The sequence below is a fragment of the Oncorhynchus mykiss genome, chromosome 19 (assembly GCF_013265735.2).
Source record: "Oncorhynchus mykiss isolate Arlee chromosome 19, USDA_OmykA_1.1, whole genome shotgun sequence".
Lineage (NCBI taxonomy): Eukaryota > Metazoa > Chordata > Actinopteri > Salmoniformes > Salmonidae > Oncorhynchus > Oncorhynchus mykiss.
In genome coordinates, this window is record NC_048583.1 from 51283629 (window position 1) to 51301253 (window position 17625).

The following is a 17625-nucleotide window of genomic DNA, read 5'->3' on the forward strand; positions in this document are numbered from 1 at the left end:
GGACCAGACCACCAAGGCACCACTAGTCTCAACTCGCTAGTCTGACGCAAAAGTGAAATAAAAAATAAAAAATTAACAGTAAACATTACACACAAAAGTTGCAAAATACATTTCTAATGTCATATTATGTCTATTTACAGTGTTGTAACGATGTGCAAATAGTTCAAGTAGAGACGAGGAAAATAAATAAACTTAGATGTGGGTTTTATTTACAATGGTGTTTGTTCTTCTCTGGTTGCTCATTTCTTGTGGCAACAGGTCACACATCTTGCTGCTGTGATGTCACACTGTGTTATTTAACCCAGTAGATATGGGAGTTTATCAAAATTGGGGGTTTATCAAATGTGTGGGTCTGTGTAATCTGAGAGAAATATGTGTCTCTAATATGGTCATACATTTGGCAGGAAGTTAGGAAGTGCAGCTCAGTTTCCACCTCATTTTGTGGGCAGTGAGCCCATAGCCTGTCTTCTCTTGAGAGCCAGGTCTGCCTATGGCGGCCTTTCTCAATAGCAAGGCTATGCTCACTGAGTCTGTACATAGTCAAAGCTTTCCTTAAGTTTGGATCAGTCACAGTGGTCAGGTATTCTGCCGCTGTGTACTCTCTGTTTAGGGCCAAATAGCATTCTAGTTTGCTCAGTGTTTTGTACATTTTTTCAATGTGTCAAGTAATTATCTTTTTGTTTTCTCATGATTTGGTTGGGTCTAATTGTTTTGCTGTCCTGGAGCTCTGTGGGGTCTGTTTGTGTTTGTGAACAGAGCCCCATGACCAGCTTGCTTAGGGGACTATTCTTCAGGCTCATCTCTCTGTAGGTGATGGCTTTGTTATGGAAGGTTTGGGAATCGCTTCCTCTTAGGTGGTTGTAGGCGGTTACGTGGTTCTCTCTCTCTCTCTCTCTCTCTCCCTGTCTCGGTCTCTCTCTCTCTCTCTCTCTCTCTCTCTCTCTCTCTCTCTCTCTCTCTCTCCCTGTCTCGGTCTCTCGCTCTCTCTCTCTCTCTCTCTCTCTCTCTCTCTCTCTCCCTGTCTTGGTCTCTCTCTCTCTCTCTCTCTCTCTCTCTCCCTGTCTCGCTCTCTCTCTCTCTCTCTCTCTCTCTCTCTCTCTCTCTCTCTCTCTCTCTCTCCCTGTCTCGGTCTCTCTCTGTCGCTCTCAATTCACTTCCATTCAATTCAATTCAAGGGCTTTATTGGCATGGGAAACATGTGTTAACATTGCCAAAGCAAGTGAGGTAGATAATATACAAAAATGAAAAAACAATTAAAATTAACAGTAAACATTACACATACAGAAGTTTCAAAACAACAAAGACATTACAAATGTCATATTATGTATATATACAGTCTCTCTCTCTCTGTCTCTAGCAGATAGAAAATACAAACTGTCTAAGGGAAACAGATAGTCATAACATCTCTTCTCCTCCCCCTGTATGTCTATATCCCTTCTGTCTGGTGGAACTATATATTGGGTAAAGAGCCCTCCCTCCATCCTCACTAGAACCACTAAAGAGCCCTCCCTCCATCCCACTAGAACCACTAAAGAACCCTCCCTCCATCCTCACTAGAACCACTAAAGAGCCCTCCCTCCATCCACACTAAAACCACTAAAGAGCCCCCCCTCCATCCCACTAGAACCACTAAAGAGCCCTCCCTCCATCCCCACTGGAACCACTAAAGAGCCCTCCCTCCATCCCCACTAGAACCACTAAAGAGCCCTCCCTCCATCCCACTAGAACCACTAAAGAGCCCTCCATCCATCCCCACTAGAACCACTAAAGAGCCCTCCCTCCATCCCCACTAGAACCACTAAAGAGCCCTCCCTCCACCCCACTAGAACAACTAAAGAGCCCTCCCTCCATCCCCACTAGAACCACTAAAGAGCCCTCCCTCCATCCCCACTAGAACCACTAAAGAGCCCTCCCTCCATCCCACTAGAACCACTAAAGAGCCCTCCCTCCATCCCCACTAGAACCACTAAAGAGCCCTCCCTCCATCCCCACTAGAACCACTAAAGAGCCCTCCCTCCATCCCACTAGAACCACTAAATCGCCCTCCCTCCATCCCCAATAGAACAACTAAAGAGCCCTCCCTCCATCCCCACTAGAACCACTAAAGAGCCCTCCCTCCATCCCCACTAGAACCACTAAAGAGCCCTCCCTCCATCCCACTAGAACCACTAAATCGCCCTCCCTCCATCCCCACTAGAACCACTAAAGAGCCCTCCCTCCATCCCCACTAGAACCACTAAAGAGCCCTCCATCCATCCCCACTAGAACCACTAAAGAGCCCTCCCTCCATCCCCACTAGAACCACTAAAGAGCCCTCCCTCCATCCCCACTAGAACCACTAAAGAGCCCTCCCTCCATCCCACTAGAACCACTAAAGAGCCCTCCCTCCATCCCCACTAGAACCACTAAAGCGCCCTCCCTCCATCCCCACTAGAACCACTAAAGAGCCCTCCCTCCATCCCCACTAGAACCACTAAAGCGCCCTCCCTCCATCCCCACTAGAACCACTAAAGAGCCCTCCCTCCATCCCCACTAGAACCACTAAAGAGCCCTCCCTCCATCCCACTAGAACCACTAAAGAGCCCTCCCTCCATCCCCACTAGAACCACTAAAGCGCCCTCCCTCCATCCCCACTAGAACCACTAAAGAGCCTTCCCTCCACCCCACTAGAACCACTAAAGAGCCCTCCCTCCATCCCCACTAGAACCACTAAAGAGCCCTCCCTCCATCTCACTAGAACCACTAAAGAGCCCTCCCTCCATCTCACTAGAACCACTAAAGAGCCCTCCCTCCACCCCACTAGAACCACTAAAGAGCCCTCCCTCCACCCCACTAGAACCACTAAAGAGCCCTCCCTCCATCTCACTAGAACCACTAAAGAGCCCTCCCTCCATCCCCACTAGAACCACTAAAGAGCCCTCCCTCCATCCCCACTAGAACCACTAAAGAGCCCTCCCTCCATCCCCACTAGAACCACTAAAGAGCCCTCCCTCCACCCCACTAGAACCACTAAAGAGCCCTCACTCCACCCCACTAGAACCACTAAAGAGCCCTCCCTCCATCCCCACTAGAACCACTAAAGAGCCCTTCCTCCATCCCCAATAGAACCACTAAAGAGCCCTCCCTCCATCCCCACTAGAACCACTAAAGAGCCCTCCCTCCATCCCCACTAGAACCACTAAAGAGCCCTCCCTCCACCCCACTAGAACCACTAAAGAGCTCTCCCTCCACCCCACTAGAACCACTAAAGAGCCCTCCCTCCACCCCACTAGAACCACTAAAGAGCTCTCCCTCCACCCCAATAGAACCACTAAAGAGCCCTCCCTCCATCCCCACTAGAACCACTAAAGAACCCTTCCTCCATCCCCACTAGAACCACTAAAGAGCCCTTCCTCCATCCCCAATAGAACAGCTAAAGAGCCCTTCCTCTATCCCCACTAGAACCACTAAAGAGCCCTCCCTCCATCCCCACTAGAACCACTAAAGAGCCCTTCCTCCATCCCCACTAGAACCACTAAAGAGCCCTCCCTCCATCCCCACTAGAACCACTGAAGAGCCCTCCCTCCATCCCCACTAGAACCACTAAAGAGCCCTTCCTCCATCCCCACTAGAACCACTAAAGAGCCCTCCCTCCATCCCCACTAGAACCACTAAAGAGCCCTCCCTCCATCCCCACTAGAACCACTAAAGAGCCCTCCCTCCATCCCCACAAGAACCACTAAAGAGCCATGCCTCCATCCTCACTAGAACCACTAAAGAGCCCTCCCTCCATCCCACTAGAACCACTAAAGAGCCCTTCCTCCATCCCCACTAGAACCACTAAAGAGCCCTCCCTCCATCCCCTCTAGAACCACTAAAGAGCCCTCCCTCCATCCCCACTAGAACCACTAAAGAGCCCTCCCTCCACCCCACTAGAACCACTAAAGAGACCTCCCTCCATCCCCACTAGAACCACTAAAGAGCCCTCCCTCCACCCCACTAGAACCACTAAAGAGCCCTTCCTCCATCCCCACTAGAACCACTAAAGAGCCCTCCCTCCATCCCCACTAGAACCACTAAAGAGCCCTTCCTCCATCCCTACTAGAACCACTAAAGAGCCCTCCCTCCATCCTCAATAGAACCACTAAAGAGCCCTTCCTCCATCCCCACTAGAACCACTAAAGTGCCCTTCCTCCATCCCCACTAGAACCACTAAAGAGCCCTCCCTCCATCCCCACTAGAACCACTAAAGAGCCCTTCCTCCATCCCCACTAGAACCACTAAAGAGCCCTCCCTTCATCCCCACTAGAACCACTAAAGAGCCCTTCCTCTATCCTTACTAGAACCACTAAAGAGCCCTTCCTCCATCCCTACTAGAACCACTAAAGCGCCCTCCCTCCATCCCCACTAGAACCACTAAAGAGCCCTTCCTCCATCCCCACTAGAACCACTAAAGAGCCCTTCCTCTATCCCCACTAGAACCACTAAAGAGCCCTTCCTCCATCCCCACTAGAACCACTAAAGAGCCCTCCCTCCATCCCCACTAGAACCACTAAAGAGCCCTTCCTCCATCCCCACTGGAACCACTAAAGAGCCCTTCGTATATCCCCACTGGAACCACTAAAGAGCCCTTCCTCTATCCCCACTAGAACCACTAAAGAGCCCTTCCTCCATCCCCACTAGAACCACTAAAGAGCCCTCCCTCTACCCCCATTAGAACCACTAAAGAGCCCTCCCTCCACCCCCACTAGAACCGCTAAAGAGCCCCCCTCAGGTCACTACTAACTGAGGGAGCAGAGGGACCTCACTACCCCCCTGTACCCTCTAATTGAGTGTTCTGTCTGGATGCCAAGGGAGACAGGAAGTACTTGTTAGCCCCGCCCCCTGACCTTTCTCTCTGGCTGACGCATCATTATGACCTCATTAAACGCTGCCACACAGCCACCGCCAGAGGGGAAATACCACAGGGAGAGGGGATGTGCCATGTGGGACTTAACCTCTGCTAGTCACGTCTCTCCTTCCTTCCTTCCTTTCTTCCTTTCTTCCTTTCTTCCTTTCTTCCTTCCTTCCTTCCTTACTTCATTTCCTTCCTTCCCTCCCCCTCCCTCCCTCCCTCCCTCCCTCCCTCCCTCCCTCCCTCCCTCCCTCCCTCCCTCCCTCCCTCCCTCCCCCCTCTGTCACTTTATGTGTTGTTATGTTTTGCTAGGGGAGGAAAGAGAACGACATGGATGATCAAGAGAGAGGGAGATAGAGAGAGGTGGGCTAAAATGATGTGGTGAAAAGAAGTGAGATGATAGCGAGAGAGGGAGATAGAGAGAGGGAGATAGAGAGAGGGAGATAGAGAGAGGTGGAGAGAGAGAGAGGGAGATAGAGAGAGGTGGAGAGAGAGAGAGAGAGGTGGGCTAAAATTAAGTGGTGGAAAGAAGTGAGATGATAGCGAGAGAGGGAGATAGAGAGAGGGAGATAGAGAGAGGGAGAGAGAGAGAGACAGACAATACGATTTTTTCTCTCTCCTTCTGGTTACCCCTCTCTCTTTCTCCTGTACTTTACGTCCCTGTCTCCTTCTGGTTACCCCTCTCTCTTTCTCCTGTACTTTACCTCCCTGTCTCCTTCTGGTTACCCCTCTCTATTTCTCCTGTACTTTACCTCGCTGTCTCCTTCTGGTTACCCCTCTCTCTTTGTCCTGTACTTTACCTCCCTGTCTCCTTCTGGTTACCCCTCTCTCTTTCTCCTGTACTTTACCTCCCTGTCTCCTTCTGGTTACCCCTCTCTCTTTATCCTGTACTTTACCTCCCTGTCTCCTTCTTGTTACCCCTCTCTCTTTCTCCTGTACTTTACCTCCCTGTCTCCTTCTGGTTACCCCTCTCTCTTTCTCCTGTACTTTACCTCCCTGTCTCCTTCTGGTTACCCCTATCTCTTTATCCTGTACTTTACCTCCCTGTCTCCTTCTTGTTACCCCTCTCTCTTTCTCCTGTACTTTACCTCCCTGTCTCCTTCTGGTTACCCCTCTCTCTTTCTGCTGTACCCCCCCACACTCTTTCTCCTGTACCCCCCCCCCCCACACACACACACTAACACACTAACACACACAAACACACACACACACATACAAAGACATGCACACATACACACACACATGCACACAGACATATACACACACACAGTAATTGGACAACTTCAATTGCCTGCTTATGCATTAAGTGCTACATATTCGTAGGTGCATCCAATCACTGCTACCACTCCTACTCTCCCTACCTCCATCTCTCCCTCCGTCCCTACACCCATCCCTCTACCCCCCTATCTCTATGGGCCTAACCAGGACTCTGGGGTGGCATATGAATGAGAAAATATAATCTCTCTCTCTCCATATAGAGGAGAGGGGAGGAGAGGAGAGGGGAGGGGATGAGAGAGGTAGTCTCCTCTCCACTTCTCCCTTTCCTTTCCTCTCAATTCAATTCAATTCAATTCAAGGGCTTTATTGGCATGGGAAACATGTGTTAACATTGCCAAAGCAAGTGAGGTAGACAACATACAAAGTGAATATATAAAGTGAAAAACAACAAAAATTAACAGTAAACATTACACATACAGAGGTTTCAAAACAGTAAAGACATTACAAATGTCATATTATATATATATACAGTGTTTTAACAATGTACAAATGGTTAAAGGACACAATATAAAATAAATAAGCATAAATATGGGTTGTATTTACAATGGTGTGTGTTCTTCACTGGTTGCCCTTTTCTCGTGGCAACAGGTCACAAATCTTGCTGCTGTGATGGCACACTGTGGAATTTCACCCAGTAGATATGGGAGTTTTTCAAATTTGGATTTGTTTTCGAATTCTTTGTGGATCTGTGTAATCTGAGGGAAATGTGTCTCTCTAATATGGTCATACATTGGGCAGGAGGTTAGGAAGTGCAGCTCAGTTTCCACCTCATTTTGTGGGCAGTGAGCACATAGCCTGTCTTCTCTTGAGAGCCATGTCTGCCTACGGCGGCCTTTCTCAATAGCAAGGCTATGCTCACTGAGTCTGTACATAGTCAAAGCTTTCCTTAATTTTGGGTCAGTCACAGTGGTCAGGTATTCTGCCGCTGTGTACTCTCTCTCCTTCTCTGAGAAGTTCCCGGCTCGTTTAGTCAATGTGTGTGTGTGTGTGTGTGTGTGTGTGTGTGTGTGTGTGTGTGTGTGTGTGTGGCATTAGGAGGGGAAGTGTGCTAAGGCTCACATTAGATATGGGGAGGGGCTTCGAATCAGATGGAGCAGGAAATAGAGGATCAGAGGAGGCAACGAGAAGAAGAGTAAGACTGAAAGAATGAACAAAAAGGAGAAAGAAGGATGGAAAGAGGAGTAGTTGGTGAGAATAGAGAGAAGATGTGTTGCAGGTAGATAGAAAGAGATTATATGACAGAGAGATAGAAGTGGAGAAAGAGAAAAAGAGAGAGATGGAATGAGAGGGTGAATGAAGATGGTATATGATCCGTTCTCCTTCCCTGCCTCCTCCCTCTCAAATCGTGATAAGATGAGGATGCTGATAGCCCTTCTGTGTGTTTTGGTGTGTGTGTCCGTGGGATACCATACCTCTGTGTGTGCATTGGGAAAGGTGTATGGGTTGGGGGCAAAGGCTATTCTGTCTGATTTGTCTGATTCTGTCATATTTCCCCCTTGAGGTGCGAGCTGCTGGACCTCCACAAATAATCCCCATGGCACCCTTCACCCACCCCCCCCCATCCCTACCTTTCCTCCCAGCAGCAGAAGTGATGACAACGTGAGTTAGCTGTGATGCTAACAGAACTAGCCAGGCACAATGAACGTCCTCAGACGTCACTACCAGGGCCAGGCTGGGATGCTAACCCCTTCAGGGGCTACGTTCTAATATTATCCAGTAGACACACACAGGGAATGCTAAGCTAAAGTTGCATTGTAAATAACAAAGGCAATGCTAAGCTAAAGACATATTGCATATTCAAGGGGAACGCTAAGCTAAATTTATATTGTATTGGTGGTACCGTAAATGTAAAAGTCTAAGTATGCTAATAAATGAAGTGTAAATGGTAAAGTTGTATCATACCTGGGGAAAATAAAGTAGAGGAGCAACTAGATGTGGAGTGTGTGTTTGTGCAAAACACCTATTTTTATTGTTGTCCCACCCCTCCCCCCAAAAGAGACATGAGGGAAATTTAGAAAATGTGTGAATACAAATTACCCTTCTTCATATGTAGGGGAGGCCACAGTGATGTATGTGGGTAGGGGAGGCCACAGTAATGTATGTGGGTAGGGGAGGCCACAGTGATGTATGTGGGTAGGGGAGGCCACAGTGATGTATGTGGGTAGGGGAGGCCACAGTGATGTATGTGTGTAGGGGAGGCCACAGTGATGTATGTGGGTAGGGGAGGCCACAGTGATGTATGTGGGTAGGGGAGGCCACAGTGATGTATGTGTGTAGGGGAGGCCACAGTGATGTATGTGGGTAGGGGAGGCCACAGTGATGTATGTGTGTAGGGGAGGCCACAGTAATGTATGTGTGTCGGGGAGGCCACAGTGATGTATGTGGGTAGGGGAGGCCACAGTGATGTATGTGGGTAGGGGAGGCCACAGTGATGTATGTGGGTAGGGGAGGCCACAGTGATGTATGTGTGTAGGGGAGGCCACAGTGATGTATGTGGGTAGGGGAGGCCACAGTGATGTATGTGGGTAGGGGAGGCCACAGTGATGTATGTGTGTAGGGGAGGCCACAGTGATGTATGTGGGTAGGGGAGGCCACAGTGATGTATGTGTGTAGGGGAGGCCACAGTGATGTATGTGTGTAGGGGAGGCCACAGTGATGTATGTGGGTAGGGGAGGCCACAGTGATGTATGTAGGTAGGGGAGGCCACAGTGATGGATGTGGGTAGGGGAGGCCACAGTGATGTATGTGTGTAGGGGAGGCCACAGTGATGTATGTGTGTAGGGGAGGCCACAGCGATGTATGTGTGTAGGGGAGGCCACAGTGATGTATGTGGGTAGGGGAGGCCACAGTGATGTATGTGGGTAGGGGAGGCCACAGTGATGTATGTGGGTAGGGGAGGCCACAGTGATGTATGTGGGTAGGGGAGGCCACAGTGATGTATGTGTGTAGGGGAGGCCACAGTGATGTATGTGTGTAGGGGAGGCCACAGTGATGTATGTGTGTAGGGGAGGCCACAGTGATGTATGTGTGTAGGGGAGGCCACAGTGATGTATGTGGGTAGGGGAGGCCACAGTGATGTATGTGTGTAGGGGAGGCCACAGTGATGTATGTGTGTAGGGGAGGCCACAGGAACACACAAAAGGCTGGTTCGTCTGGTTGCTTAGAGGACGACGTGTCACATCAAGCTACCGATGTACACCCCCCCACACACTGTATGACCAATGCCAGCTGTTTGTGTCCATCTGTGTCCTTTACATACAATCTGACCTGAGGTTTGGATCCAGCTGGTAAACTAGGGGGAGTGTGTGTGTGTTCAACATACTGTGTCTACCTGATAGGGACTTACAGCAGGGAAAACAGCCTGCAGTATGTACAGTGTGAGACAATGAGAGCTGGCACTGTGCGGTACACACACACACACACACACACACACCCGGGCTCGACCGGATAAGAGAGGCGATGAGATGTACATTCAGCTTATAACAAACTGACTGTGGGGAGATGCACGCCAAGACAGAAATGCACTGGGAGAGTGTGTGTGTCTGTGTGTGTATGTGTCTTTGAGTGTGTGTGTGTGTGTCTCTGAGTGTGTGTGTTTATGTGTGTGTGTGTGTGTGTGTGTGTGTGTGTGTGTGTGTGTGTGTGTGTGTGTGTGTGTGTGTGTGTGCGTGTCTCCTCTCTGATGGATATGTGTTTGGAATGGGGTGAAACCCTGGCTGTCAGGAGGGGTGAATGGGGGAGTGTGTACCTTCAAGCCGTGTGTGTGTGTTTGTCTGTGTTTGTGTTTGTCTGTGTGTGTGTGTGTGTGTGTGTGTGTGCGTATGACGGTGGAGAGTGGGTACTTGCGAGGCTGCGCATTTTTTTTTACAGGAGACATAAATACAGGGACCATGTGTGTGAGAAAAACGAAGAGACGAGAAGAGGGGTTGAGGAAGAACGTTGGAAAAGCAGCAGAGATGTGAATACTGAGACGACGACAGGAAGAGGGGAGAAGAGGAGGAGGGGAGGAGGGAGAAGAGAAGGAGAGGAGGAGAGGAGGAGGGGAGAAGAGGAGGAGAGGAGGAGAGGAGGAGGGAGAAGAGGAGGAGAGGAGGAGGGGAGAAGAGGGGGAGAGGAGGAGAGGAGGAGGGAGAAGAGGAGGAGAGGAGGAGGGGAGGAGGGAGAAGAGGAGGAGAGGAGGAGGGGAGAAGAGGGGGAGAGGAGGAGAGGAGGAGGGAGAAGAGGAGGAGGAGAGGAGGAGGGGAGAAGAAGAGGAGAGGAGGAGAGGAGGAGGGAGAAGAGAAGGAGAGGAGGAGGGGAGAAGAGGAGGAGAGGAGGAGAGGAGGAGGGGAGAAGAGGGGGAGAGGAGGAGAGGAGGAGGGAGAAGAGAAGGAGAGGAGGAGAGGAGAGGAGGAGGGGAGAAGAGGAGGAGAGGAGGGGAGAAGAGGGGGAGAGGAGGAGAGTCAGAGGGAGAAGAGAAGGAGAGGAGGAGAGGAGGAGGGGAGAAGAGGGGGAGAGGAGGAGGGAGAAGAGGAGGAGGGGAGAAAAGGCGGAGGGGAGAAGAGGAGGAGAGGAGGAGGGGAGAAGAGAAGGAGGGGAGAAGAGGAGGAGAGGAGGAGGGAGAAGAGGAGGAGAGGAGGAGAGGAAGAGGGAGAAGAGGAGGAGGGGAGAAGAGGAGGAGGGAGAAGAGGAGGAGAGGAGGAGGGAGAAGAGAAGGAGAGGAGGAGAGGTGTTGAGGAAGAATGTAGGAAAAGCAGCAGAGATCTAGACCACTGAGAAGAGGAGAGGCAGAGGGGAGAAGAGGAGAGGAAGAGGGGAGAAGAGAAGGAGAGGAGGAGAGGAGGAGAGGAGGAGGAGAGGAGGAGAAGGGGAGGAGAGGAGGAGAGGAGGAGGAGTATTGGAGGAGAGGAGGAAGAGTGGAGGAGAGGAGGAGAGGAGGAGAGGATGAGGAGGGGAGAAGAGGAGGAGGAGAGGAGGAGGAGAGGATGAGAGGAGGAGAGGAGGAGGAGTGGAGGAGGAGTGGAGGAGGAGAAGGAGGAGAGGAGGAGTGGGAGGAGGAGAGGAGGAGAGGGGAAGGAGAGGAGAGGAGAAGGAGAGGAGGAGTGGAGGAGGAGTGGAGAGGATGAGAGGAGGAGAAGAGGAGGAGGAGGAGGAGGAGGAGGAGGAGAGGAGGAGGAGTGGAGGAGAGGAGGAGGAGAGGAGGAGGAGGCCAGCACGCTGATCAATTATAACCTTGCCTCTCTCTTTCTCTCTAGCTCTGCCTCGTTCACCCTCGCTCACATTTGTTTCTCTTCTTTTCTATAATTAATAATAGTGTCAAGGGGTGAAGAGACTGAAGGAGGTAAGGAGTGAGTGTGTAAATGAAAGAGTGTGTGTTCTCCATGGTGTATGAGTATCCCTTACCTTCTGTCATCATGGCTATGATTTAGAGTTGGAATATAATTATGAGTGTCTCAAAAATAGTATCTCTCTCCCTCTCTCTCTCTCTCTCTCTAACACCTTCCCTCATTGTTCCTAATGTTACACATTTCATGTAGGTTAAACATGTTGAAATGATAGAACAGATAGAACAGATAGAAGTGTGATGTCCCTTTAAACTCATGTCATCATATGAGTAAAAGTGTGTATCTCCCCCACCTTATCTTCTCTCATCATGTTGACAATTAGAAAAATAATAGAGTGAGTGTGTGAACGAACGAGTGTATCCTACCTTCTCTCATCATGTTGACAATTAGAAAAATAATAGTGAGTGTGTGAACGAACGAGTGTATCCTACCTTCTCTCATCATGTTGACAATTAGAAAAATAATAGAGTGAGTGTGTGAACGAACGAGTGTATCCTACCTTCTCTCATCATGTTGACAATTAGAACAATAATAGAGTGAGTGTGTGAACGAACGAGTGTATCCTACCTTCTCTCATCATGTTGACAATTAGAAAAATAATAGAGTGAGTGTGTGAACGAACGAGTGTATCCTACCTTCTCTCATCATGTTGACAATTAGAAAAATAATAGAGTGAGTGAGTGAAGGAACGAGTGTATCCTACCTTCTCTCATCATGCCGACGTTTAGACACTTCATGAAGCGACAGGCTTGGCAGGACTTGCGTCTCCTCTTAGTGATCTCACACTCGTTGGTGGCAGGGCAGCTGTACTCAATGTTCCCTGTGGCAAGGCATGTAGGGAGGAAGATAGAGGGAGACACAGTGTTTATTAGCAGCTAGTGGGCACACACCACTCACACACATATGTAGAAAGAGAGAGAGAGAGAGAGAGAGAGAGAGAGAGAGAGAGAGAGAGAGAGAGAGAGAGAGAGAGAGAGAGAGAGAATGAGAGAGAGAGAGAGAGAGAGAGAGAGAGAGAGAGACAGACAGACAGACACACAGACACAGACAGACGCATAAACTCGATCACATTATTTGTACTGCTAAAATTCTATGAGAGAATAGATCTGCTTTCAGAATCTGGTTGGGAGTTCATATTTAGTACTGTAGTCGAGGTCTGTCCTTGTCTTTGGATGGCAGCATGCTTGTGACCTGATCTAGCCCATAATCTGTGCTGTGACAGCAGGAAGCATCCACTGATATGATTAATCAATTAACTCTTAATCAAGATACACCTTCCCCCATACACATACACACACAATCACGTACATGTACACTTCCGCCAAAACATGGGCAGAAACAAACACACACACACTGACCCACTGGCAACATTCCATGGGGTCATGCTGATCATTGGATTAGGCTGTGTGTGAGTGCGCCCATGGTGTGCATGTGTGTGTGTGTGTGTGTGTGTGTGTGTGTGTGTGTGTGTGTGTGTGTGTGTGTGTGAGCGTGGGCCAGCCTGCCAAAAATCAGTTTACAGAGCCTAAGTCCTGTCCCTGACCTGGCATCTGACACTACAGTGACCTCTAGGTTGGCATGACGACCTGGCGACCAGACCAATCACTAAGCCTGCTGAGTGGAGGCCGATTTGCTACCGGGGAAAAAGACACGCTACAAATCCTCTCCCCCTTCTCTTTTCCTCTCCTCCCTCTCTTATCCCTCTCCTCTTCCCTCCTTTCATCTCCTCTCCTCTCCCTCTCCCCTCTCCTCTCCTCTCCTCTCCTCTCCTCTCCTCTCTTTTTTCCTCTCCCCCTCTCCTCTCCTCTCCCTCCTCTCCTCCATATCCTCTCCTCTCCTCTCCTCTCCTCTCCTCTCCTCTCCTCTCCTCTCCTCTCCTCTCCTCTCCTCTCCTCTCCTTTCCTCTCCTCTCCATCTCTCAATTTCCCATGCTGCATGTACAGATGTAGAAACTTAATTTGATCACTCTTTTGTTGATGATAATTTGTGATTTTGTGATTTTTGTGATTTACATAAATTTACTTAAAACCTACGCTAACACACGGTTACACTTCTCGTGCTGCTTACTTATGGCCGGCTAATAGCCTAACTAACGATCAAGCAACATTATGGACTAAACATTCAAATTTTGTTGCTGCAGTGAGGAAATACACAAGGGGCTGAAATCCTACATAATCCAGGAGAGATATACTTGATTCTACTGCATTTCAATGTCCTCTATTATATGCCCTGTGTATAAACACATGATGTGTGTGTGTGTGTGTGTGTGTGTGTGTGTGTGTGTGTGTGTGTGTGTGTGTGTGTGTGTGTGTGTGTGTGTGTGTGTGTGTGTATCTCTCTCTGTGAGCTGTTAGGTGTGAGGTGATGAGATTTGAGTAAGAAGGCAGCATACAGTATTAGATCTCTATGCCCATCCCTCTCCTCCCTCTCCTCCCTCTCCTCCCTCTCATCCACCTCTCTCTGTCCACTCTAAAAGACAATAGGAGTCTCTCTAGTTATCTCCTCCCTCCCCTCCCTCTCCTCCCTCTCATCCACCTCTCTCTGTCCACTCTAAAAGACAATAGGAGTCTCATTAGTTATCTCCTCCCTCTCCTCCCTCTCATCCACCTCTCTCTGTCCACTCTAAAAGACAATAGGAGTCTCTTTAGTTATCTCCTCCCTCTCCTCCCTCTCATCCACCTCTCTCTGTCAATTCTAAAATATAATAGGAGTCTCTCTAGTTATCTCCTCCCTCTCATCCACCTCTCTCTGTCCACTCTAAAAGACAATAGGAGTCTCTCTAGTTATCTCCTCCCTCTCCTCCCTCTCCTCCACCTCTCTCTGTCCAATCTAAAAGACAATAGGAGTCTCTAGTTCTCTCCTCCCTCTCCTCCCTCTCATACAAGTCTCTGTCCACTCTAAAATATAATAGGAGTCTCTCTAGTTCTCTCCTCCCTCTCATCCACCTCACTCTGTCCACTCTAAAAGACAATAGGAGTCTCTCTAGTTCTCTCCTCCCTCTCCACACTCTCATCCATCTCTCTCTGTCCACTTTAAAAGACAATAGGAGTCTCTCTAGTTATCTCCTCCCTCTCCTCCCTCTCATCCATCTCTCTCAGTCCACTCTAAAAGACAATAGGAGTCTCTAGTTCTCTCCTCACTCTCCTCTCTCCTCCAATAGGAGTCTCTGTAGTTCTGTGCCATCCAATTTTCTACATATCCTCTATTAGTCACAAGTCACTAATATATGAGTAGTGAAGCCTGGCTGCCCCTGATGAAGGTCACATAGGACCTGAGTCTATGGCAGGAAACAGGTAGGGAACGATATAGAGTGGGGGTACACTATGAGAGAGGACACGTGACATGTTGCTAAGACAATGGACTAGGGAAACATAGTGGGTAGGGAACAGGATAGAGCAGAAAAACAGTATATTTTACATATATTTAACTCGGCAAGTCATTGACGACCTACCTGGACGACGCCGGGCCAACTGGTCACCGCCCTATGGGACTCCTAATTACAGCCGGTTGTGATACAGCCTGGGATCGAACCAGGGACTGTATTGACACCTCTAGCACTCTAAACCGCTGCACTACTCAGGAGCACAGTATCCTACAAATTACACCTTTCATTTGTTACCCACCTTCCTTCAACCTTTCCTTTCCTTTCTCATCCCCTTTACTAGCCCTCCCTTGTCTTTCTCTTCTCCACCCTTCTACACTCAGTGTCCAGTTTATTAGAAACACCTTGTCTTTCTCTTCTCCACCCTTCAGTGTCCAGTTTATTAGAAACACCTTGTCTTTCTCTTCTCCACCCTTCAGTGTCAGGTTTATTAGAAACCCCTTGTCTTTCTCTTCTCCACCCTTCTACACTCAGTGTCCAGTTTATTAGAAACACCTTGTTTTTCTCTTCTCCACCCTTCAGTGTCCAGTTTATTAGAAACACCTTGTCTTTCTCTTCTCCACCCTTCAGTGTCCAGTTTATTAGAAACACCTTGTCTTTCTCTTCTCCACCCTTCTACACTCAGTGTCCAGTTTATTAGAAACACCTTGGCTTTCTCTTCTCCACCCTTCTACACTCAGTGTCCAGTTTATTAGAAACACCTTGTCTTTCTCTTCTCCACCCTTCAGTGTCAGGTTTATTAGAAACACCTTGTCTTTCTCTTCTCCACCCTTCAGTGTCCAGTTTATTAGAAACACCTTGTCTTTCTCTTCTCCACCCTTCTACACTCAGTGTCCAGTTTATTAGAAACACCTTGTCTTTCTCTTCTCCACCCTTCAGTGTCCAGTTTATTAGAAACACCTTGTCTTTCTCTTCTCCACCCTTCAGTGTCCAGTTTATTAGAAACACCTTGTCTTTCTCTTCTCCACCCTTCTACACTCAGTGTCCAGTTTATTAGAAACACCTTGTCTTTCTCTTCTCCACCCTTCAGTGTCCAGTTTATTAGAAACACCTTGTCTTTCTCTTCTCCACCCTTCAGTGTCCAGTTTATCGGACCCCCCCTTGCCAACACAGAGGTGTTGGTCAATGCGACGGCAATGCGCAGTTGCTGCAGATTGGACAGCGGTACACCACTGCCACCAGCCTGTACTGTTGACACCAGGCAGGATGGGGCCATGGACTCATGCTGCTTACGCCAAATCCTGACTCTGGCATCAGCATGACTCAACAGGGACCGGGGTTCATTTGACCAGGAAATCCTGACTCTGGCATCAGCATGACTCAACAGGGACCGGGGTTCATTTGACCAGGAAATCCTGACTCTGGCATCAGCATGACTCAACAGGGACCGGGGTTCATTTGACCAGGAAATCCTGACTCTGGCATCAGCATGACTCAACAGGGACCGGGGTTCATTTGACCAGGAAATCCTGACTCTGGCATCAGCATGACTCAACAGGGACCGGGGTTCATTTGACCAGGAAATCCTGACTCTGGCATCAGCATGACTCAACAGGGACCGGGGTTCATTTGACCAGGAAATCCTGACTCTGGCATCAGCATGACTCAACAGGGACCGGGGTTCATTTGACCAGGAAATCCTGACTCTGGCATCAGCATGACTCAACAGGGACCGGGGTTCATTTGACCAGGAAATCCTGACTCTGGCATCAGCATGACTCAACAGGGACCGGGGTTCATTTGACCAGGAAATGTTTTTCCACTCCTCAGTTGTCCAGTGTTGGTGATCACGTGTCCACTGGAGCCATTTCTTGTTGTTTTTAGCTAATAGGAGTGGAACCCGGTGTGTACCTCTGATGCAATAGCCCATCTGTTACACGGACAGTTGTGCACTCTGAGATGTCGTTCACATTCGACCTCTCTCATCAATGAGCTGTTTTCTCCCACAGGACAGCCGCTGACTGGATGTTTTTTGTTTGTCGCGTCATTCTCTGTAAACCCTAGACACTGTCGTGTATGAAAAGCCCAGGAGGCCGTTTCTGAGATGCTGGATCCGGAGTGCCTAGCATCAATGATCACACCAAGCTCAGTCACTTAGGTCACTGGTTTTGCCCATTCTAATGTTCAATCAAACAGTAACTGAATGCCTCGATACCTGTCGGTCTGCTTTATAAAACAAGCCACGGCCACTTGACTCACTGTCTGTAGGAGCGATCCATTTTCGTGAATGGGATGATGTACCTAATAAACTGTCCGGGGATTGTATATTGCTCCTCCATTTCATAATTTCCCATTTCCCCTTTCCTCTCTCTCACTCTTCCCTTCACTCTTTCTCTCTCTCTCTCTCTTTCCCTCCCTCCCTCCCTCCCCCTCTCTCTCTCTCTCTCTCTCTCTTTCTCTCTCCCTCTGCCCCCTTTCGCTCTCTCTCTCACTCTTCCCTTCACTCTTTCCCTCCCTCCCTCCCTCCCTCCCTCCCTCCCTCCCTCCCTCCCTCCCTCCCTCCCTCCCTCCCTCCCTCCCTCCAATAAGGTAGTGATAGATGCAGGATGACAGGTGGCATGACAACACCAGCTGCCAGAGCCTCCGAGTGTCGCTTCCTCCAACTACAACACAAACACACACACACACGCTGAAATTCCCACCTTCCCAATACAGCAGGTTGGGGGAGTATAGTTCCATCCTTAGCTACCCTGCCCTCTCTATGCCTGTCCCCTCAGACATACCAGACACGTCCCTCCCATGCCCCGTTTCTCCTGTCTCCTGTGACA

At 49.3% G+C, this 17625-nt stretch overlaps 1 protein-coding gene across 4 annotated transcripts in view; it reads right to left on the reverse strand.

Annotated features, from left to right (window-relative positions):
- Positions 1–17625, reverse strand: part of LOC110498090 (estrogen-related receptor gamma) — a 290644-nt gene that overhangs the window by 98572 nt on the left and 174447 nt on the right. For all 4 annotated transcript variants that reach the window (XM_036955038.1, XM_036955036.1, XM_036955035.1 and 1 more), the window contains exon 4: positions 12179–12295. In XM_036955038.1, coding sequence (XP_036810933.1) covers positions 12179–12295 — 117 coding nt within the window. The remainder of the gene's footprint in view (positions 1–12178; positions 12296–17625) is intronic.